The 24228-nt window shown below is 32.2% G+C and overlaps 2 protein-coding genes across 9 annotated transcripts; both read left to right on the top strand.

Annotated features, from left to right (window-relative positions):
- The first annotated feature begins 643 nt into the window (after positions 1–643).
- On the top strand, positions 644–21118 carry LOC105193813 (laccase-4). Of its 8 annotated transcripts, none has more exons than XM_011158434.3 (10): positions 7543–7637; positions 10328–10528; positions 11034–11133; positions 13060–13180; positions 15068–15278; positions 15770–16165; positions 17225–17587; positions 18509–18778; positions 20003–20218; positions 20837–21118. In XM_011158434.3, the coding sequence occupies exons 2-10, from the start codon at positions 10408–10410 to the stop codon at positions 20986–20988; spliced, it is 1950 nt and encodes a 649-aa protein (XP_011156736.2). In that variant the 5' UTR covers positions 7543–7637; positions 10328–10407; the 3' UTR covers positions 20989–21118. The 8 variants fall into 8 exon arrangements, with proteins under 8 accessions (XP_039315626.1, XP_011156736.2, XP_011156745.2 ...); XM_011158443.3 differs by having other exon boundaries at positions 7563–7655; XM_011158451.3 differs by lacking the exon at positions 7543–7637 and adding an exon at positions 7764–9166.
- Positions 21119–21817: 699 nt separating this feature from the next.
- On the top strand, positions 21818–24153 carry LOC105193805. Its single transcript, XM_039459693.1, has 4 exons — positions 21818–22117; positions 22504–22754; positions 22919–23162; positions 23665–24153. Exons 1-4 carry the CDS (start codon positions 21998–22000, stop codon positions 23758–23760), a joined length of 711 nt encoding a protein of 236 aa, XP_039315627.1. The 5' UTR covers positions 21818–21997; the 3' UTR covers positions 23761–24153.
- The last annotated feature ends 75 nt before the right edge of the window (positions 24154–24228 follow it).

Genomic DNA, 24228 nt, shown 5'->3' with positions numbered 1-24228 from the left:
TTCAGAGGATTATGATCAGCAATATTTCAGAAAAATTTTAGTAACTTTTTAAATTAAAAAGTTACAATGAAAATCATATATTGTATAAATACAATTAGTGTTTTAAGAAATATCAACGCCAAAATTCTGCTATGATAGTATACGTAGGCCTATCTAGTCTTTATAAAGTGACTAGCAACTAAATTAAAAGTTTATGCAATTAAAAAAACATAATATAAAATATTAAAATTTTAGAAAAAAACAATTATGTTACAAAGCATAATCACTTTGATTTTCGCGTCTCTCAAAGAATATATTTTAGAGACAATTTATGCGATCAGGGTATCATTAACAAATTGACATATAAATTTATATAAATTAATATAAATTTATATAAATTAATTAATGAATAACTGTGCGTTATTTCGCATTATTCGAATGAAAGTTCTAAGCAAGAAGGATACCATCGCGAAAAGGTTACAAAGTTCACGATTTCCCTGAAGATTGGCAGGTATCGTGGATCTTTCGTGGAGATATCTATAAGTATAATATCTGCCGAGAGCCTGTAAACGGCACGGCATACACGCTAGTGCTTCCGCACTTAGACCATCTTTCTTTTAATCGGGAATCGACTCTCTCTCTGGCAATGAACTTGCTTCAGCAGCTCTAGTGTGTCCGCGGCTACGACACCGGACAGTCAGTACCTTCTCTCGGCGGCTTGCTTTTCCACGTTCTCGCGCCTCTCGTGGCAATCCGGCTCTCTCGGCTAACAAGTCCCGATCCGTCAGACGCACCATGCTCTTCAGATTCGGGATCTTTGTTGGCCTGAGCTCCGTGGTTACGACCATCATTTATTTGACGCCCATACCAGGTAAGTAAAAAGCTCTTCATAGAAAAGTTTAAAGAAAAACTTTAAAAAATATATAAATAAACGTCTATTCTATAGTACAAATGCGGGATGAAAGTATATCCTGCGTCTCGTGAGAACTCATCTTATCGCACAAAGCATTCAGCTTCAAATTTTGAAGTCTCGAAACATTCATGTTATACGAATAATTTTGGTATAATTGTTGCGGCAGACACTTGCGGCAGAAATAAATAAGAAAAATATAAAAATTGCCAGTAAGAAGTAATATTAATTATAAAAGATTATTGTTTCTATTTTGTTTATCCCTATCTTGCTTTAAAATTTTGTAGTAATACAAAAGTAGTTAGTAATATGTATAAAAGCATATAAACTATTTTTATTTAAATAAATATTATTTTTTACTCGAAATTTTTGACTTATTCTATTTCTATGTTATACCTATTTATCAGTAAATATAAATTTAACTTCAAATATAACATAAATATTCTAATAGCTTTTTCATATTTTTACATATAGTAAACTATAATTTTTTTAATAATCTATAATCAATGTGAGGTTTTTTTTTATAATTAATTCACGATTAGTTTTATCGAATTAAAGAAAGGCACAACACAGATATCATGCTAAATACAGTTTTTATCGATATTTTATAAGTATTAGTTTCTGACAAAACTTTCTTTTTTTCTTGTATGAAAATATGAATAAGTAGATATAAAACACGTAATACATAAACATGCTGGATCATTGGCTTTAAATTAATTTAAATTTAAAATTAGTGTTGTGTAAATTGATAATGACATTAATTATTTCTCATATGATTTATAGTAAAATATTTTTATTAAAATTGTAATGTGTATCCTCTTCGAAAGTTTCGAAATAAGATTAAAAAGTATATATTGAGGTGATTTTTTATTGATGAAATTATTTGCGAATTTCCATTTGGAAAGGAATATAGAAACTCTTCTCTTCCGAAACAAGATGTATCTGCTTGATATATCCTCAAGAATGCTTGAAATAATGAGAAAGCACGATTGATAAATTGGGTACTGTACCATTTAAGCATTGTGCAAGGTAACTGACCTTAAAAATCAAATTTACAGTTATGTATGTACATGCATCTCTATTACCAATCCCACTGGTCATGGATGCTGATCGCCCGCGGCGACATTTCTCAGACATGCGGGACAGCGTATCCTATATGTCAACTTGAGACGTACAATACTATTGACTGTCATGCTTTCCAACATAATGTTATAAATTTTAGCATTACCTGATAAAATGCGAGGATAAAAAGGGGCAAAGAATTTATTTTTAAACAAATTTAATAGTAAAAAATACTTATATTATCATTATTATAAAAACAAAATAAGTATAATAAAAGTAAGCAATTATTTAATATTTTGATCATATACGTATTATAATGGACTATCATTTTTATAAATTGACACAAATTTTGTTATTTTATGCAAAATGTAAAATATTTTGTAACTGCAAAAAAATATTCTGATGTTATATAATTTTTAATCCTTTCGTGCATTACTTTTTTTTTAAAAATAATTGGAGTATGTGTTTATTCACATGTGTTTATTCAAATCCAAGAAAATTTTACATATTCGTTCGCCATTTTAAAAGTAAATAGTTTTTTTTTAAATAAATAGTTCTTATACATTAACCTTCAAAAGAAGCTTAGAAAAAGCTCACTATCTTAAGTTTTATGGAAGATATATGCATTTTTCACTTTTATCCTATTTTACGAATTTTTAATGCAGTACGCAAATTAAGAAGAGAAATTCTTAAGGGCGTTGATTTTTTTATGAAGAGTCTTATTCTTTATCTTTAAAATGAGTGCAGAAAAAAGTTATCTTCATTTTTGTAGAAGATATGAAATTGTAAATGTTGGCGCATATATATGCCACAAGGCACAAAAGAGTTAAATAAAATAAAATTAAAAAAAAAATACTAATCATTATATTTTACTTATACCGAAATATATACGGACAATATAATTTTTATGCATAGTATTACTGCTTTTATTTTTATAAATTTTATTACTTTGTAAAACTTGTTGTCTTTATTCATATATAACACATTCATGCATAATTCATACATTTTTTAATTCTGTCAATGAAATGCTGCGATGTATCGGAAGTTTACTTTGTATGCATATTTATGTACAATAATTAGTTTTAGAAATAACCTGAATGCTTTAAATGTAAAAAAAAATTATATCACAATAAAATAAAATAAATTTTTTTTGTAATTATTATAATGCATAAATCTCTAGTAATATTTTTTTATATTATATTTAAACATATTTTAAAATGTTTCTCTATTTGGAGATCATCTTTGTTAAATATACTTAAATAAATTAATACAATTTATTTTTTATAATTATAAATACACACACAAACACATACACACACATCATAGCTGAATAGTAACTAGTTAAAAATTTAAAAGTTAAAAAGTTTAATAAAATTAATAACGTTTAATTTAAATAAGTTTGAATGGTTTAATTTTCAACTTAACTTTAGTTATTTTTGAAACACATAAATTTTAATTTATTAACTTTTTTCTTAAGTTAAAAATTTATCTGTATACAAAAATTGTAATAGAAAATATACATCATATAAAAAACAATATTTCTTTATTATTTCATATAAATTTACCTTACAAAGAAAATATTAAATTTATTTGATCTATTGCTTTGAGTAACTTCAATAACTTTAAAAATTTACGATTTTCTAATTTAATATAAATAATACTTGTCAAAATTAATTTTTAATTAACTTAAGTTGATTTAATCTTAACGTAACTTTTAACTAGCTTCTTATTTATGTAACTTTTAATTAAATTAATTTTATAAACCATTAACTTAATTAATTTAAAAAATATATTAATTTACCCAACAATGAGATATATGTATAATGTGTGTGTGCGTGTGTGTAATAATTTATTTGTAATACTAATATCTCATTACTATCCGTAAATAATCCATTCGTAATCCTACTCTAAAAATACGCGTAAAAAGTATAATGGGCAATTTCCTAGTCTATTATAAAAAAAGAAGAGCGTTTTTTACACGTTACACCAATCGTGAACATTGATAAAATGTACCGAAACTAAAATCGAAAGTCTTGTGTGAAAGTACGTTGTGTTACAACGACATGCGCGCACACAATTTCGCTTTACAATAATGTGTCACTTCCGTTTTAAAAGTGCTCAAATTTCTTATTAATCACGATTTAACGCTGACCCGAAGGTTTTTTTCAATAGCTGACTAAATGTCTCTCACTTTCTCCTCTTTTATACTTCGAAGAAGTGTCTGTCGTTCTATAAATTTAGCCTTCGTATTTGCTCAGACTTTTTGATAGCAAATTTCACCGCTGTTTTGCTACCGGTATTTTAATTACAACTTCAAACTTGTATTTAAAAAAGCTATAAACTAGTAGCTAACATTCTACTCGCTTGCAATCACAATAAATATTTGTTCAATCGGGAGACAAAATCTTGCTGAGATCAGAATTTTTGTTTGGATACAAAATATATAAAATTTTATCTTTGAAATTATAACAATATCTCTCTTTGAATCTCTATTTGAATTCTATCAAAAAATCAATAGTAAATTGTAATGGAAATTATAAATCACGTGTAAAAATTTTTGAAATTCGTTTCCAGTTCCTTGACGCAATAATTTGCACATGATGTAAAGTGTATAGAAAATAATTAATACGTGTAAAAGATATACCGATTGATTATATCGGCGAAAAAGCGTGATAATTATGTTACAAACTTGTATGTATCGTTATTTGCAAAATAAATAAATGAGTGTACGTGATGCTGTATTTTTGTTGTAATGTATTGTGATCATTTCGCAAATTTATAATGGCTACATCGTATGCACGTACAAGATTATGCATTTGATGATCGATTGCCGCGATCAGCCTTGCGTAAATATTCTCGCACGCAAGAATCTTTTCCACGATCCATCTACACTTCCTAGAAATTTTGACATTAGTGAAATACGAGTTACTTGTTTAAATTTAATGGATTGTAAAAAGTACGAGAGATGCGTTACGTCGAATTAAAGTGAAAGCGTCAATTATTAATCGATAAACGTGAAGATTTACTGCATATAAAGCCGTCTCGATTATTGTAATATACGCATCGCAAGGAATTTATTTTAAAAAATAACTTTCTGATAAATAACAAAAAACAATATCGTCACCTGATATTAATATTAAAATGAAACATGATATAGGAAGTGCAAGGATATTAATTTGCAACGAGACGAAGGATGAGACTATTTTCTTACATTACGCGCGTTATGTTGCACGTTAATAAAAGGAGATACGAAAAGGAAGAGCGTTGTCATTTAAATAGAGCTTGTTTCTTTTCTTTTTTTTTCTTACAGTCAACGTATCTTATATAGTGTGCATGAGCAAAATCATTAACCTCCTTTCTAAATATTCAAATAAATAGAATCTTGATAACCTAGTGACTCATATAGAGATCAGTATCGATAACTATAAAATGCAGAATACAAAACATTGAACAAAACATTTCTAAGCCCGAGAGATTTTCACTCGCCGTTTAATGTATCGATTAAAAAAAAAAGACCTTGCCGAGAGAGAGAGAGAGAGAGAGAGAGAGAGAGAGAAGAGGAGAGGGAGGAGAAAAAGAACAATACAATTTTTATTAAAGCTATTTTACTAGCGATAAAAAGATTCGTCTCGAGATACGTCTTTCACTTTCCCAAGTGATAAGCAATATTTTTACTTTTAATGATGACTTCGATAAATTCGCGATTAAGGAGTTTCTCTTTGAGCAGTGTTCGAGTGCTGCGCGTTACGTTAGATCGGATGATTGCATTACCAGCAACTCTCCTTGACGCAGCCGTTGCAAGCAGACGGAAATGTAATGGAATTAAAGGAGAGACTCAAATAATAGAAAGAGATAACATCAAATTGTTACATATTCGTAATAGATGAAAACGCGGTTGTTATATATAAAACTAGGAAGTAATATTTGCTTAGCGTGACGCGATAATGACAACCGCTTTTTAATATAGATTAGATAACGTAATATAGTTAATGTAATGTAACACTGTTATTCAATACGGTATTAGGTAATGACACGTAACAGAAAGGCAGAAATAGTACATTTTGTAATACGCACGTTTTCCAAAGAGAAATAATAAATAATAGATATAAATTAGACATCTATTAGATGCATTGAGGTCTAGCCGTCGCCACGTCGATCCGATTTGTTTGATCTCCCTAGGTTAATATTGTCGTAATGATAGGGTACATTAATTGTCGTGGTGCAAAACAATTTTATTCATGTAACATCCTATACATATCACTTCGCAGGTGAGAGATTACATTCAGAGAAAAATATTCTATGACATACTGATTTCAAAGTCTAATAATCTCGTGCCTTGGAATCCCATCGCTCTTTTCTTTTCTACTATCTTTGACACGTACATTTACGTCACACGTAAAGAAAATGCTCAGACTGTTGTTATTATGGCAGGAAATGCAATCGTTTTCTCCATTACTTTGTGTGTTATCGGTAATTCGTTTCCGCAGAGGAAAATGCGAAATCGTGTCGTTTTCACAAATCTCTACTTTACTTAATCATTCTACACTTAAATAAAGAAAATCGAACTTATCTCTATGAACTCACGCTATTCAATGGTCCGTTTCTTGAATATCTTTGCTAATTTTTAACTTGAAAAAATTGTCCATTAATTACTACTAGTTAAAAAAAAAGAAGTAACTCTAAAAAAAATTTTAAATTCGAGAGAAAAGAAAGATTTATGAAAAGTATGCATTGCATTCAAGTAGATAATCCAAATTTATTGCAATTTTTATTTCTTTCATCTTTTTTCTTTTCTACAATAAAATAAAATAAAAATTTTCAATATTGATCGTATATCTCGTTAAAAATCTGTTTATAGTATATACATTTTATCTATGTACTACATTAAAGGATTTGGATCGACTTTTCATCGAGACAATTTTTACATATTTCTCTATATGAACAATTAAACTCATCAATTTTATATCTCGATTTTCAATCCATGTACTTATATAGGCATTTATACACACTTCAAATACCTGATTATCTTTCTCTCTAGAAAGTTTCGCTCAAGCAAGCAACGATGTCGCAATCTCAGTGAATGACCGAAGAAACGCGAGCTTAATCGCATCCTGTTAAAGCGAAACGTCACTTGTTTTCCACACGGTAACGGCTAGCATGATGACTGTTTCTGTGCGTCCGCACGAGTAAGAGTGGAATCGATTGGGCATCAGCGAAAGCGAAATCTATGCGCCGGCTGGACCAACTTGAAGGAGAAAGGTCGGGAGATGAAAGTATTCGCACAGCCAGTCGAGGGAGATGGAGCCCGAGGGTCTAGTCACCTGGGATAGTAGGGGCTTTCGATTAAGGGGGGCCCATCAACGTACTTTCACTTGCTGTTACACAGCCTCTGACACATATCTCGGGCATACAGGTCGCCTCACGTTTAAACGCAAAGCGTAGGAAACGCGAGGCGTTAGCGCAATCGCGGAGATATGTGTAAAAAAACCGGTCAAACACGATCATGATCCTTGGTCCTCGAGGACGTATGAACCACCGGACAAGAGAGGGGAAAATGATACGTCACGATTTGCACAACCGCAGGGAAACGAAATTGGGCCTCCTTGTCAGTTGACTACCGGGTGCGCGACGGTGCCGGCGACGTCGGTCGTTTCACGGCGGATTCATGTGTCGACAACCGACAGTGGTGCAGTGATTTATGAAAGTCAATCATTTTGTCTCAATCATAACCATCCTTAGGAAATCTTTATAACGTCATTTCGTTTCATTAGCGATATAATTTCGACTTCATTAGCCATTGACAGATAAATGTGTTGAAAATATTGTCGTTTACTTTCGATTACTTTCCATTCGAATTCATTATCGGATAGAGTTATCATTTATAAGAGATCAAAAGACATAGGAATCGATTACTTATTAATTATTTATTAATTATTTTCGCGAATAGGACCCTATCAGGAAACAATATTTTTTAATGTTTTTTTAAATATTTAGAAAACGTTATAATAAAGAATAAATATTTAAAAAAACATTAAAAAAAAACATTAACTGCTGATAGGGAAAAAGATCGTAAGAATGTGTTGAAAAAAAAAAACAGCCAATGTGGGAATAAGTTTAACAGCAAGTTACCAGTGTTTTCAAGATGTTTTCTACTCAATACTTCTACGCAATAATGAATAAAGAATCTTTGTTAAACTTCACGATAACAGTTACTGAAACATTTAATGCAGACAAGATAAGGATATATTATATTAAAAAAGTGTTAAAGCTAAGATAAAATATTTTTATGACAACATAAAATCAATTTTAATCTAGTAAAATAACATATAAATCAAAATATCAATTTAATAGAATGAAAGATATTACTTATCGCCTTAATAAATTCAAATCTCAATTAACTTATCGGTCGTCAAACGCACGCAGTCTTTGCAACAATGCAACAACAAGCAATTTATATTTGAATGGAAAAAGTTTCAATACCATATCATATTTTTTGTAATTGCTTTTACGTAACAAAGTGTTCTTCTATTGTCGATGACACGATTGTTCGGTACAATTGAATTCTGTGTAGTCAAACATAATGGAGACAACGTCCGTAATTTACAGACGGTCTCATATTTCCCATTCAGCAAACGACGCTCGTTAAAGTCATCGTAAATACTTTTACTACGTTTTTTATCGATGCTATTTTGATCGTTACCCTTTTTGCGGATTCGATTCAGGTGGTTTTACGCAAGCAAGTGAGGCCTAATTCATTTCTTACTGCGCTTAGATGCACCGTCGATCATAAGGCAATAAGGAAACGAGAAGGAACGTCGAAACGGCGAAAGGGAGCGGGAGAGAAACGGCAACGAATTTCGGAGTCTCGGAGTATTGCTATCAGTCTTCGGCGAGGAGCGCGTGACTGTGCTCGCGATTTTCTTATACCGGTTTCACGTAAATGTCCGCAGTGGTGCAGTGTGACACAAAGATCTATATTATTCCTCATATACGTCTTCTTTTTATCTTTTTTTCTCGCGCATGCTCGTTAAGGGGATAATTTATCTTTCATCGTATTTTCTTGCGTTTACGTTTTTTTTCTTTTTGCGTTTAGGAATACATGCTGCTTCTTGATTGATAATTACCTGCGTAGTCATTAACTGCGACATGAATCGGTCGTCGATTGACGCAAATCATGACTTTGCGTTTCATAACGGAAGATTACATATGTAGAAGGTTAATGTCTCAAAACCGAACGAAACAAAACAATTGCACACATGCTATAACTTATTTAAATTTGAAGCATCGATTAGAAGATTTCCTAGCTCTTGTATCTAGTTGACTCAAACTTTATCAAAAAGTTTCGTAAGTCACACAATCTATATTGGAATTATTCGATAGAATTTATATTTTAAACGAATTATTACACAGAATTTTGATAATATATCATCTTAGAATTGAGAGGTACTCCAACGTTTGTACAGTTTACTTCTGACGCATAGAGATTTCTGTGGTGGAATTCGTGTAGTGTGAAATAACGATTTCGGTTTAGAACATTCAGATTCCATGTGTTATACGCGTGACTGGATTACGACACGTTATATAAATATTATACAATAAATAAGATCCACGTAACCAAGTTTTAAATGATAATAAGCTCTTTAAAAACAAAAGCGATTATTAGGCAGTCGTATAAACGTTCTTGACCTCGTTTGCTATTTTGTTGATTTTTATCTCTGGGATTCACTCTACTCGGAAGCATAGCAATGCATATTTCAAAAAATAATCGCTGCTCATTTTGCTGATAGTTATATAAATCCGTTACAAAATCTCAACAGCGTATCAATTTGCAATTGTAATTAAATGAAAAACTTTACAGTTTCTAAAAGCACTCTGGCGATTCGTGCATGACAAACGGCGTCCGATAAATTCAAAACGTGATTAGTCATCGTGATTAATCATCGTTAACTCTATTGCTCTTTGAATCTGATCATTGCAACTCGTTCACAGTTGCTTGACAATGTTGATCGATGTACGCTTACTTTAAAGTGAGAACTGGAAAAATTCTATATAATGAGAACGAGGCAACCAAGTCGACTTTCGGTCTCATCCGTACAAATGGCTGATCTTTCCTTTTCAGAGCCGGTTTTCTCCACTGATGTCTCCATTTTATTATCCTTGACACCGACATTTGGCTCAAAGCCTTCAACAGAAATCGCCTTTAGCAAAAAGAAATTGGCTTTTGCACATTGACAGAAATTTATCTTGACAATTAGTTACTAAATGCACATACACACACATTGCTTAGTACAGCGAACGTTCACAGTTTTCGCAATTTAATCGACATATGAAAAATGTTTTATGAAAATTAATCGTTTGCTTAAATTTCATTCAAAGACCGTCAATCGCCCAAAGCTCACGAGGAATAAATGTCGTCACCTCTTGTTATCGTCACGTTATAACAACGTTGGTAGGCGATGTATTCCCATAAATCTGTTCATGTGGCGACACCGACTACGTATATTTTACGATGTCTCGTGGTCGTCACTATGATCGCCGCTGCGGCCACGTTTTTACATATTAACAATTACAGGCCCAGTAAGTTGAAACAATTAATTTATAAAAATTTTAATGCGCCAATATATGCGCAGGTTTGCGCTTTGTACGAGCTTTGTACTCTCTAAAATTTCCTCACTTAAACAGAGAGTACTTTCTATGATAAATTTTTATAATAACGAAAAAAGTACTTGAATGCAGAAGGAATTTTCATTAAGCAACCAAGTTAAAATTAATTAAGAACAACTTGAAGTTTTCTAATGAGATTAGCTCTGCTGTGCAATGATAAATAACGATTATTCGTAATAATGTGTGAAGCGCATTTTTATTCTTTCTAATCCGCACAGCATCCGACGTATGCGTGCATCATTAACTTTTCTTTACTACATGAGCACTTTCTATGGTTTGAACTTTCATTTCTACCGATTGTCGTTTGCATTTTTTCCGCAATTGACAGGGGGAAGGAAAACTGCTTTCTTCGTCTCGAGAATAAAAATGATATTTTTTTTACTTTCTTTTCTTGACCTTTTCCAACCTTCTTTTCTAGAACAAACATTCCTCTCGTGTGACAGACCGTGTCATCATTTGGATTGGCCTATGATCTGCCGAGTGAAACTCACGTTAGAAGTCTTCCAATCGCTCAGCAAGTAAGTCAGAAACTCACTTAACTACCTTATGATATAAGATATTACTCTGAAAAACTCTGTTACGAGTATTCGTCAAAAAACATTAAAACCGCATGATTCCGGTTTTTGCACAGACTATCAAGCAGTTAATTATCAAACGCAATTATCGCGATCGTGTATTATTATTAGTAAGCGTTAAATTATTCTTGTTTTTTTAGCTCATCTATAATTAAAGAAAAATTTTTTTAAGATTTATTTTAAAAATAATTTAGTATTTGACTGTTAATTACTTATTTCATAATAAATTTGTCTAAAAGTAATACAGTCAGTTTCGTAATTGAATATATATACATGAAAAATAGAGAAAACAACAAATGTATGAAAATAAAAACGTTAAAAATTTTATTATGTAAAAATATAGTGTAACAATTTTTCAAGAGAAATTGGATATTTAAATAGTAATTAATTATTTTCTAATAAATTTATAGCATAGTGAGTAGTATGTGTTAACCAGTTGTGTATCATTTGATATTATAAAAAATAAAAGAAGCAATCAATGCTTTCAAGCAGAAAAATTAACAGAAGAAATTACATGAAAATGTTATATGATTGTATTATCATATATGAAAGTCGAATATTGCAAATTATTGCGCAATATCTATCCTCAAAATTAACATTTGCAATATGTTGATACATACATTTTATTCATTTATTTTAGAATTAATGCTTTAAAACTACATTATTTTTTATCGTTCATTTATTTATAAATTATATTATATTATAGTTTAATATTAAGAAATGTCAATATTAATTAAACGCGTATTAATTTAATATAGAATATTCAAATAATATAATCACATTATGTTAAATTAACACGCGGGTAAAAAATTGAAAATTCACAAAAATTTTAACAAAAACCGGTTGTAACATAAATGTTGTAACAACATGTTTTCTCATCAAGGTAACAGTTTGAAGTCACATGTTTACACGTTAATTTTTTATTTCGAATCTTTCTTCGGAAAATTTTCTTAATCTAATAAGAAGATGAACTCGAAAGGGAAAGTATCTTTATGTATCTCGTAAAACACGCTTTAGATCGTAATCGCCTCACGCAAGGGTACTACAACGTGTTCTTTTTTTCATGTGCGCCTCACGATATGATTACGGAATTGGTTTTTGCGATTGCAACATTGCAGATTTTTCTACTGTTACGTGCAACGATTACAGCAGCATAACGCTACAGTGATAGATTCGGGCTCGTCGGTGCATTAACCGTTATATAATTTCTAAGCATTAACTGATGTAATGCGGAAAACTTCTGCGATCAATCGTGACGTCTTGTCGACATCTATATGTAAAACAATTGTATTAGGCATAGAATTATGCGCTTCTATATATAAAGAAGATTAAACTAACGTACAGCATTTTCATACAGTTATATCTAATAAACGCAAATAAAATTGAATTATAATATTTGATACTGAATAACATTGTTCGCTTTCTTTTCACAAATCATACATTTAATCTATTCGTATAACTGTTTTATACGATTAAAATATGATAATCATCACATAACTAATGTTTTTTTTTATTGCAATTATAAATATTTTTATAGAAAGTCAACGGCAAATTTACATAAGGCAAAGATAGATGGTGGAAAGTTTTATTTCATGGGTATGCTCTTACTATCAATAAGAGACGTAGCATGAGCATGATCTATTCTATAAGCGTATGCCCGGAGAGAATTTTCTCTCAAAATTTACTTTCATAATCATTATAATTCTAGGACAATATGACTTTCAATGAATGTTACTATAATTTTATTAAAATTTCAGTTAAATTTATTCAAACTACTTTATATTATAGAATACTTTAAATAAATTTAACTATAATTTTACTAAATTTTAATGGGCGCCAGAGATTACGAATTTATAACATTCCTTACAGATCATGCGGTGACTGTCCATTGAATCAAACGGCTTGTCTGGCCAATCATTGCGTTTCCGCGGATGGACAAAGACGGGGTATACTTACGGCGAATCGTCAAATGCCAGGACCCAGTATTCAGGTATGACCTCGATGTTCAACCACCGATCAATAGTTCGGGTGCATCACACCTACCGCCGGGAATCCAATGAAGTTCATTGCAAGATCAAAATTTGCTTACGATATCGCCTGTTACCTTTCTACATTCTTCCTATCTCCTTAATTAGAGCATATTCCATAACGACTTACTCGTAAATAAGTGATGGGTAATTAAAAGTACTTAATATAAGGTTATTATAATTTTAAAAATTTAGTAGACGCGCTTTGAGACTTTACCGTATCGTTTTACCATTTTATAACTTGAGACGCGAGAGCAGATTTAATTCGATTTAAACATTATCACTATTTGTCATTGTTAACTGAATTAGTGAATGATTGAATTTTAGATTTTATTTTAAAACTTGAGATTTATTAACAATTTGGGTAATGTAAGGCTAATAAGACGAGCAAAGATTTGATTGTTTATATAACTAGTATCTCTTTAATTTAGCATACGACACAAACGTTTCGACTCTACAGAGTCGAAGACTTTAAATTAAAGCGATACTAGTTATATAAATATCGAAATCTTTGCTTGTCTTATTTCGAGCCTTACATTACCCAAATTGTTTATAAATACATACAAGCTGAATTCATATCAATTTGAGATATTAAACTAATTAGTAGGTATTATTAAATTGATCAATAACGTGCAATTAATTCTACGATATGAATAACTTTTTATTCCTCGTTACTATAATTTTAGAAAAATATTGCATTAAATTCATGTTGAATCAGATGAATTTATTTTACGTAGCTTCGCCAACATCAATACGCTACTAATTTGCAATCAGTGACCCGTAATTGCAAGGAAAGTTGACGTTCTGTCTCGCGTGAAAATTAAATGCCGCATGGTGATTGAAACACGTGTTCAATACGTACTCTTGATAATTGATCCGCCGCGTGAATATATAGGAATAATCTCGCGCACGTGCCTCGTTTAACTGAGAGAACACTTTGAAGTGAAGCGAATTTTGCTAGGCATCTGATTGATCTTTCTCGGTCGCCAATATTTCGAAGCATTACAAATGTTGATTAAAGCTAAAGACGTTTTCTCACTTCGCGAAATCAAATGATAATTGTCCATTTTTAACAGTTTTTATTAAACCTTTTATGTCATTTTATATTTTTTCTAATACATTCTTTGAAAATTTTTATTTCCATTTTTGATACAGAAATAAAGATAGAAGTTTTGGATGTGCCACTTAAAACTCAATACTTGAATATTTAAGGGATGGAATAAATATTATTTAAAACTAATTTACAAAATTTCAATTCTGAATATTTAAAAACTCGTAAAATAAAAAAAAATTTTTAGTATAAATATAGTTGAATCTTTTATATATAATTTTTTTATATTTAAAGTATTTGTACCTTTGCAGCATTAATTTAAGTAAAAAAAAGAAATAATATGTAAAAATTAAAATAAGTAAGGGTTTGAAGAAGTAAGTCAAGATACAAATCAATGTCGTGAGAGCCAACACAAGATGTTCACGTGTAAAAATCAATATAATTAACAATTACTATTACATATCATTACATTACAAACGTTTCGATTCCATGGTTTGGGTTATCTTCAACGTTTGTAATGATATGTAATAGTAATTGTTAATTATATTGGTTCTTACACGTGAACATCTTGTGTTGGCTCTCACGGCATTAATTTATACCTTGAAATAAAATGTATTAAAACTGGTTAGAAAATACATTTATCATTATATATTGTAAATTATATTACTTTGATGATAATGATCGAAACTATAGTTATAATAATCTTTTTGATAAACATGGCTTAACGTCTTAGCAAACACTTCTAATGGCTAAACAGGTGACTAACTGTGAACTTTCAGACAGGTTTATGCTTTTATAGGTTTGTGAAAACGATATCCTAGTGGTGGATGTGATAAATCGTCTTCCCGGTAAAGCAGCAGCAGTGCATTGGCGTGGACAAACACAAATGGAAATGCCTTATATGGATGGAGCACCGTTGGTCACGCAATGTCCAATACCAAGTTACACGACTTTCCAGTACAAATTTCGCGCTTCCATACCCGGTACACATCTCTGGCATGCACACGCAGGTTAATAATTGTTGTTTACGCCGAATATTTTGTAGATTGCAGTCGAAAAATATTTATAATACAAAACGTACATATTTAACTAAAACTTACGTGTTAAATATTGCAATCAACTTAATTAAATAAACTGCTAATTAATATGTTTTTTAATTAATAGAAATTCAAATTTGGAAATTCTTTTTTCAATTTTCAATTATGTATAAAATTATTCTATTCTATTTATTATCTACATAGTTACCTATTGAATTCAAAACTGGTCTAAGGAGTTATGCATATTTTTATCTTTAAATTATTCTACATAAATCAAGTGCAATCATACGTAATGAATTTAATGATTCATGATATTGATATTGATTTTACATTATTGATTTACTTTTCATTATATTCATTAATTTTTATTAAGCATTTTGATTAATGATTGTTCAACGCAACAAATTATACGATAAGCATACAAGTTGTTAGACCAATCCATCTTTTAAAAAAAATCTTTTCAGGAGCCGACGTAACGAATGGCATTATCGGATCGTTGATCGTAAGACAGGCGGACCTTCGGGAACCTCATCGCACTCTTTATGATATCGACGATCCCAATCACGTGGTTCTAATTACTCAGTGGCAACATTCGTCCGAAATATCGTTTAATCAGGATTACTCGAAACCAGCGATTCTCTTAATCAATGGGAGAGGTCGCCAGCCCAGCGGACCCGCGGTTCCTCTAAGTGTATTCACGGTCATTCCAGGACGACGTCACAGATTTCGCGTCGCTAATGCCGGAGGCGCCGGTGCGTGTCCGGTGACGCTTTTCATCGACGGCCACGTGCTTCTCTTAATCGCACTTGATGGACATCCTATAGAGCCTCAACAAGTCACTTCGATTACTCTGGCTAAAGGTTAGATTCTTTTTTTTTTTGAACTTATCCTTATGGAAAAATACTATTGGAAACTATTAAATATGAATAATTTTCTAATAACTTTTAATAGTGAAAATTATTGGATGCGAACAGTTTTTCAATAGTTTTTAATAGTTTCTTCGCGAGTTTAATAAATTTTTTCATCAACTGATTTTTCTTCGTAATTATATCTTGTGCAATTGCACACACTTAAAAAAAATGGTATGATTTTAACTCCAATGGTGTGAATTTATTTGAAACACTAGTTGGTGTTTATATAACTCTCACTTCACTGTGTTGGCGTTTACATTAACACGTTTATGTTAATATGGTGTCGGCGGTTTGAGCAATAAAAAAAAACGTGAGAAAATCAAAGTAAATTCACAAAATGAAAAAAAGAATAATTCAACATCAACATGGTAAGAATTATATAAACATAATTTTTTTAGATTACACATATCGATTTTACGTTTAATGATCCGATATCATTGAGAGAATTAAATACGTCTAAGAAAATCTTGCGATTTACATTTTTCATACTTTTTCCATTAAAACATTGATTGCGTAAATTGTGAAAATATTAGTCGCGGGAGAACAGCAAACAGTAAAACGTAAATCTCGATTTTTCACTTGTAAGTTTAAACAGCAGTTAATGACATTTTGTTCTTGCATGCTTCCGCTTTCGAATGTATTGGGTCCTAAGTAGCACACTCCGCAACTTTTAGATTTGCATTGAGATTTGCAAAAAAATTAAAATTCGACTGTTTACATTGCAAATGTAAGGTCGACTCAAAATTTCATTAAAATAAAAATTTAAAGTAAAAAAATTGCATGATATCAATTTTCAGTCTATAGGAATAAATGTTGATTATTGTTATAGTGACAAATAAATCGAAGAAGTGCACAAGCACAATTTTCACTTTTCTTTAGAGTAACGTTTCACTGTACGAGCATTTAGAAAGCACGTAAAGCAAGACTTTATTTCCTGATTTCTCACGATTTATATCGAATACGCTGAGAGCATAAAGACTGATGAGCGGTCTTCAATATTTGTTAAAGGTGAAAGAGCAGACTTCGTTCTCAAAGCAAGCAAACGTATCGGTTCTTACTGGATGAACGTGCACACAACGGAAGAATGCGGAACAAGTGCGATAAATGGCTCGGCTATGCTCAATTATAAAGGCAATTCGAAAAATCCTGCTACAACGGCGGAAGCTATCGATGAGCCTGATATCGATGAGACAGGGACGGACCAGCTGGCCATGACGACAAATCCCGCCGCGAGATGTGGCGACCGAGAGCATTTGTGCGCCATGGATATTCAAAATATCCGTAAAATGCCACAGACTCTGGCTAAGCCCACGACGGACGTGACACTATATCTGCCAATTAATTATAAGATGCAAGCGACGGAACTGATAGGTGCGTAACAATGTAAAAAATTAGTGGAAGCACCTGATGGGAGTGAAAGTGCAAATTAAGATGCAACCGGGACGTCGTAATTGCACGGGGCATTAATTAAGGCGGGCAGGCTTAACCAACGGATAAAAATTCCGTTACCTAAGTTTCACCGCTTCTTTTTCACTTGCTCATATTCAAATTCGGATACTAAAATTTTGCTATCGAGCATGCTTCGTACGTAACAGCGCATTTCGGTAAGAAAGCACTTTCACTATTGTTATGTTCTTTTTTTTATAATTACAAAACTTCCTTTCGATTAATTTTTTAATAAATTGAGAATTTCCAATTCGCATATTTTTACGCAAAATCTTGACTACAATATTATTTAAAAAATTATAGAGAAATTTAAAAAAAAGATGCAAAAACTCTCTTAAATCTCAGCTAATATAATTGGAATAAAAATTTTACGTTTTTATTGTAATTTATCGCAAAAATTTAAATAATATCAATTAAAAATTAAAGAAAAATTTAATAAAAAAATACAGTTATAAAAATATGATTTTTAAATTTTAGTTAACTTGGAATAAAAATTTCAAGTAATTTTATTGTAATTATTAAAACATTAAATAAATAAGATTTAAAAAAAAACTGTGCAATCTATATTAATTTCGCATCAAATTTTCGTTATGGAGAAATTCGCTCAGAAATAATTTGATTGCTAACGAGGCACCGATAGTGGGACGGCCTACATTTTCATTAATCACTTTTTATCACGGAAAAGAAATTTCTGACTGCTCGCATCGCAATGCACATGGAGAAAAAGTTAAACGTTGTACGGAATTAAAAGAACCACGTAGATAGTCTCGAGTCGAGAGAACGACGCGTAATTATAAACTCGATTATCTAATCGCAACGCAAAAACCTTTTTACCTTCGTGTCCAGGTAATAGCGGGACGGAGACGCGAGTGTTGAATGTAGACAACGTTACTTTCACGTACCCGTCGTCGCCGCTATTAACTCAAGCAGAGGACGTGTCCCCGGGAATGCTGTGCACCAACGGCGACGAAGACGATCTCAATGAGAGCAACGAGACCGTGTCGCAGCGCCGGTGTCGTCAGATTGGCGATATCAGCACGGGCGACATATGCGAATGCGTACACGTGCGCCACGTGCCGCTCGGAGCGACCGTTGAGATTATTCTTTTGGACCAGGGTAATTAGTTTACTTCGTGCGTGATCAAAACGTAAATGCGACCTACAAAGTTCAATTATCTCGAGTACGTTCTAATTAATTTTCCGCATTTTTTTACAGACCTCTTTCCTACCATTTCCATTCATCCCAGATGCCCTTAGAAGTCCAGATATTTGTTTTATTTATAAAATCTAAGAAAAGATACAGCATTAATCGATAATAAATTTTCACTCGCAATTTTATAAGGCCAAAGCAGTTTTTTTCATCTTTCTTTCTGTTATTTTATCCATTTTTTTATGATAAATGTGTATTGAAATAGAAATCTATAATCGAATAGTATACTAATATTTTATTTCAGTAATGCTGTGCAAAATTTCGCAGATTTAAAGATCACAAAAATAAGTTTCATTAAATTTTTAATAATCAATATCATTCAACCTTTTATGATTAGAAATAATTTCTAAATTACCACATATATTCATTATGCAACTTTAGTCATAAACTTCAATCAAGATAAAGATACATAATACGAAATATAACAGAGTTACACTACGAGAACGTCATTATGTCAATCATACGTCTTCTGCGTAGTATTGCATAGTATAACTCATTAGCTTAATTATCACATAGTCCCTCTGTAGTCCCTCTATTGCTTGGGAATAATCTTGCAATGAGTAAAGCGGCACATGAGAGAACATTAGCGTATAATAGAATTTACGGGCTTGACCCCGATATTCACATCTCATATTTGCTGCGAAAGCTAAAGTTATTGATCGAAAGCTTCCATCATCATAAATCACTTTTGACGAGGGAAATATATATTGTTTCGCCTCAAGAAAACAATATTTGACGCGTCATCGCGATTTCTTTTAATACGATTGCGACAGTCGAGAGAGAGAGAGAAATCCTGCGACTTTCGTTAACAGCACGCAATATGATTGGTCTCCTTTATAAAGCTTCGCAATTAAATGAAATCAATTGTAGCATCGACCACCAGTTTGTAATATTTCTCGTCGAATTATATTTTTATTGACCATTTGCCTAATGACAATTTCCTACATGACGCGATTACTTTGTTAGAGAAATTTTATTATATAATACGATATACTTTTTAGTATAACTTGTGGTATCAGAAAATAATATTATTCAATATTAAATAATCTTAGCTGAAGCCACAGGCGTAATAGTTTTTTGCCACGAGGAATTCTGTTCAATCGAGATTAATCCATCATCGCTTTGCCACAGGTGGTCTGGATGATCTAGTTTACCACCTACACGGCTATAGTTTTTACGTAGTGGGCGCCAGACAATTTGGGCGAAATATGTCACTGCACGAGGTGAAAAAACTCGATGAGAGAAGACAGCTATTTTCGCGGAATCTCGATTGCGCACTAGCCAAGGATACTATCGTCGTGCCCAAGTTCGGTGCCGTGGCGTTGCGGTTCAAAGCCGGCAATCCAGGTAAATCCTCTCCGCTAATCGAACTAATATAAATATTTAATGTACCTCCTCTATTCTCACAGATTCAATTGTTAATTTGTCCATTTGCTTCAGCAAATTAGAAATAAAAATTTTAAGTATGCTCTTTAAAATATGCTAGAATACTAACAATCATTACACCAAAAATACATGTACTTTTTTGATATTAAGTAAATATATTTATTTTATCATTTCTTATATTTCAAATCAATATTAAAAAGCACAAAATAATTTCTTTGTGAATTTACGAAATATTTCTTTAAATGAAGGAAATGACACTAAAATATATTTACTTGATAAAAATAAAATAAAGAATGTTTGGTGCAACGGGGTGGAAGAAAAAGTTTCTTGCAAGCTGAATTTCAAGATGTGGGTAATAGGTAGCAAAACTTTTCAATGTTTTCAACTTTTAGTTTAACCGTTAGTTTTAAAGATAGATTGTTATTTTCAACATTAAAAGTTTTTTTATTACGGAAAAATCGACTTTGAATTTGTTGAGTGTTCTGACTTTAATTTTCAATTTAGAAATGGAACATATTGTAATGTATGTACAGCGACGCTTGTACATTAGCTCGATGAAACTATCACTCTTATTCGTAGGTTATTGGATGTTACGAGATGAGCATGCAACCGATTGGACTCGTGGTTTAGATGTTATCCTACAAGTCGGAGAACCTAGCGACATGGTGGCCGCGCCACAGGACTTTCCCAAGTGTGGATCCTTCGTTGGACCCGATTATTTCCTTATATAGACTGTTTAAGCGTTTAAATATATAATTGTATATAATTGTATATAATGATAGGGCGCTTCGGACAAAAACCTACAATTTCTTAGATAAATTTTACGATTTTTTAATGAATAAACATTATATTCGCCATGTTCAGCTTGTGCTCATTTATGTTCGTCAAACGCTTAGAAACCTGCCGCTCTTTTTTTTCTAAAAAATCCTCACATGATCATAATTATTTCTTTGGTAAAATTTTAATTAACTGCCAATCTCTTCGCAACTTTTTTCATTTTCAACTTCAAGGAACTATTGATTCTTAACTTAAATTGTAATTTCTCTATTAATATATTATTCTAGAAAATTTGCAACCAAGCGTTGTTCGACTTTGTAATTTGCAACTTTTAACAACTAACCTTTAAGCAACGCTCGTCGTTGGAACCGATAAAGCAATCAGTTTCTCATTATCACTGGTAACGGGAATTTAATGCGCGACTTCCGTTTTTACCGCAAATAAACATACTGTTTTTACTCTACAGTATTTCCGCTGCGCTGTCACTCATTTCCCTCCACGGACAAACGACAGGCGGCTTTCGCGGTTCATTTCGGCGCACACGTCAGGTGTTTCTGCGCGCGTCTGGATGTAACTGGATGTAGACCGCCGTAACCGCGAATCGCTCCTTCGCGGCGGCGGATAATTCCGAAAGGTCAGGTCGACGCCGTAGCCTCGTTAGTAATGTCCTGCCTGAGCGGGCTGCACACGCAGATAGGAACTCTGCTTTCCGTGCCCGACGAGGTTTTACTTCTGCGACACAAGGTTTTCCGCGAGTACGCAAAAATCGCGGTCGGGCGCAAAAATCGCGGTCGGGCCAGACTTTATCCACACGCTGCCGTCCTTCCTGATCCTGATAGCCGTGGTACTCGTCCTCTGGAAGAATCCTCCGTCCTCCGCGCGGCTCGTGGACATCGTAGGCGCGACACTCATTTATAAAGGGTTTCAGGTACAAACAATCTTTCCGATCTCCCGCGTTAGCTAATGTCCTTCCGTACATCTTTCAAGATATTAGTCAGCTGGATTGCGGTTACCGCGCTTTTATGGCTATGGCTGATCCTCCAAAGAATACTCTATTGCAGCGTCTGGCAATATTGGAGTTACGTGAGTGGACTTGTTATTATATTCTTGTAACTAACAAAAGGAATTGCTTTCGTAACGCTTGAATTGTTCGCTTTTATGTAAGAGAAAATAAGTGTCTGCGTTTAACAAAAGAGGTAACAATTTTCTAAATCTCTTTCCTAAGAAGTAAATATTACGATATTTTATGTATTCCAAAAATATTGTAATATGTTTTTCTCTTGTCATAATTATTTACGGATATAAGATTGATGTATTATAAATTTTTGGCTTAATAATTAATTTAAATCAACTTTCAGATAGCACGCATATCTAAAAGACGTCTGTAAGACAACTTTTTGACGTCTTTTGTGTAGACAAGCGTGTTACCTTGTTGTATGACATTTAAAAAAAATCATCGGAAATTATAGGAAACTGAATATCGAGATATTTCGTATCCCTGGTGGCAACATGTTTGGTCCTCATACTATCCTGTATCTGTACAATCACCGGTGATGTCAGCCGGTTTTATCAGTTGGATTATCGCAATGTCGATTGCGACAATTGCTTTGGGATGCGCAAACTCTACGGATCGTCTGGAAACTTTCGTTAAAGAATCTTTTGCTAAATTTCAAGACGCACTTGCGATAACCAAATCTTGCGTAGAATGGTCGCAGAACGGGTTAGTATTGCGATTCGTGTTTTAATCGTCTCCTTTCGCGCGTTAACTCGTTAATTCGTTAGAAAAAGAAGAGAAAATAAAATAAAGTGAGAAAATATATTACGTATAATAATGACAACTGGTATAAAGTGAAACATCGTTTAAACAAAAATTTTTGTTCTCAGAATGCAAGAGATACCCATAACTACTGAAGAGAACGCGGCAATGGACGATGGTGAGATCAGCTCAGTTTGCGACGATCACTCGGAAATCTCGAATGACACAAACAACGTGGCCCGCGGAGATGTACATCCGATTTCCTACGGAACGAATTGGATGCCACAACCAAATTTCTCTGCCTTGAAAGAAGCGCAACGAAAACTATCGATAAAATCCTTTCACACGGTGACAGGTGTAAACGACGTTCAGGTAACGACAAGACGAAGAGATGAAAAAAAAGCTTTTTATCTCTTATCTGTATTTAATTAATGTTAGATTAATGTTTAATTAATGTCGCAATGGTCTCCGTGTTTTATTATGCCTCTATTTAAATTTTACTAAAAAACGTGTTTATACCAGTAAGAATTTAATTATCTCATATTTGTGGCGTAAAAAAATAAATTTTTAAAAAAATATTTTATAAACTATTTCAGAAAATATTTACATATTTTTGTATAATATATATATATGTATAAATTAAAAATTTTATTTTATAAAAATTAATGTATGTGATCACGTTGTTGAAGTTATCCTTTTAGAACAAAATATTCTCTTGCATTTAAAAAATTTTGCTAGAGTCCGGAAAGAAATTTAATTGTGCTAAATAAATATCAACGTAACATGATTGCAACAATTTGTTAAAATTCCAAAAGAAATTCTAATAGTGTTAAATAAATACTGACATGATTGTAATACAAGTTGTTGCTTTCAGGATCCTGACAAATTCATGGCTAAGCAAGTAAGACATCGACGCGGCTGTCACACTGTAATACCGAACAATTCCAGCGAGCAATCGAGCGAATGTTGAAGGAACATATCAATGTTATGATCATCATTAAAGAAGACTTTGACTGAGCGATGTGCTCGTGAGAAAATCGTTTTTCGAAGACGACGCATCAACTCGGTAGATGACATTTAATTTGCATAAACGAGACGGCATTTACACATGTATATCGATAAGATTTGTAATTATCTGATATTTATGCCAAAAGAATTTATAAAACTTTACAGAAATATTTTATACGTATAATATGTAGCACCAAGATTTTACTTTTGAGATTGAATAGTCGAATGATCATTAAAGAAGTGCAATAGTTACGATAACGTGCATAAAATCGTATATCATCCGATATCAAATATATCAATAGAATGTGTATGTATATAAAATTTTTATAAATAAATTGTATAAAATTTTAACACATTTGACTGATATAAAGTTCTTTAGTAATAACATCTTCTCATAAATATTACAAATTTATAATCTAACTTATAATAT

The sequence above is a fragment of the Solenopsis invicta genome, chromosome 2 (genome assembly GCF_016802725.1).
Source record: "Solenopsis invicta isolate M01_SB chromosome 2, UNIL_Sinv_3.0, whole genome shotgun sequence".
NCBI classification, from domain to species: domain Eukaryota; kingdom Metazoa; phylum Arthropoda; class Insecta; order Hymenoptera; family Formicidae; genus Solenopsis; species Solenopsis invicta.
The sequence above is the reverse complement of the archived record's forward strand: the minus strand, read 5'-3'. Positions and strand labels throughout refer to the sequence as shown.

Excerpts from the sequence above, each read along its gene's own strand:
- LOC105193813 (XM_011158434.3), top strand. The coding sequence starts at position 10,408 with ATGTATTCCCATAAATCTGTTCATGTGGCGACACCGACTACGTATATT. Across the intron at positions 11,134-13,059 it reads GTCTTCCAATCGCTCAGCAA|ATCATGCGGTGACTGTCCAT; the intron begins GTAAGTCAGAAA and ends CATTCCTTACAG. Across the intron at positions 18,779-20,002 it reads GATTATTCTTTTGGACCAGG|GTGGTCTGGATGATCTAGTT; the intron begins GTAATTAGTTTA and ends GCTTTGCCACAG.
- LOC105193805 (XM_039459693.1), top strand. The coding sequence starts at position 21,998 with ATGTCCTTCCGTACATCTTTCAAGATATTAGTCAGCTGGATTGCGGTT. Across the intron at positions 22,118-22,503 it reads TCTGGCAATATTGGAGTTAC|GAAACTGAATATCGAGATAT; the intron begins GTGAGTGGACTT and ends CGGAAATTATAG. Across the intron at positions 23,163-23,664 it reads CAGGTGTAAACGACGTTCAG|GATCCTGACAAATTCATGGC; the intron begins GTAACGACAAGA and ends TGTTGCTTTCAG.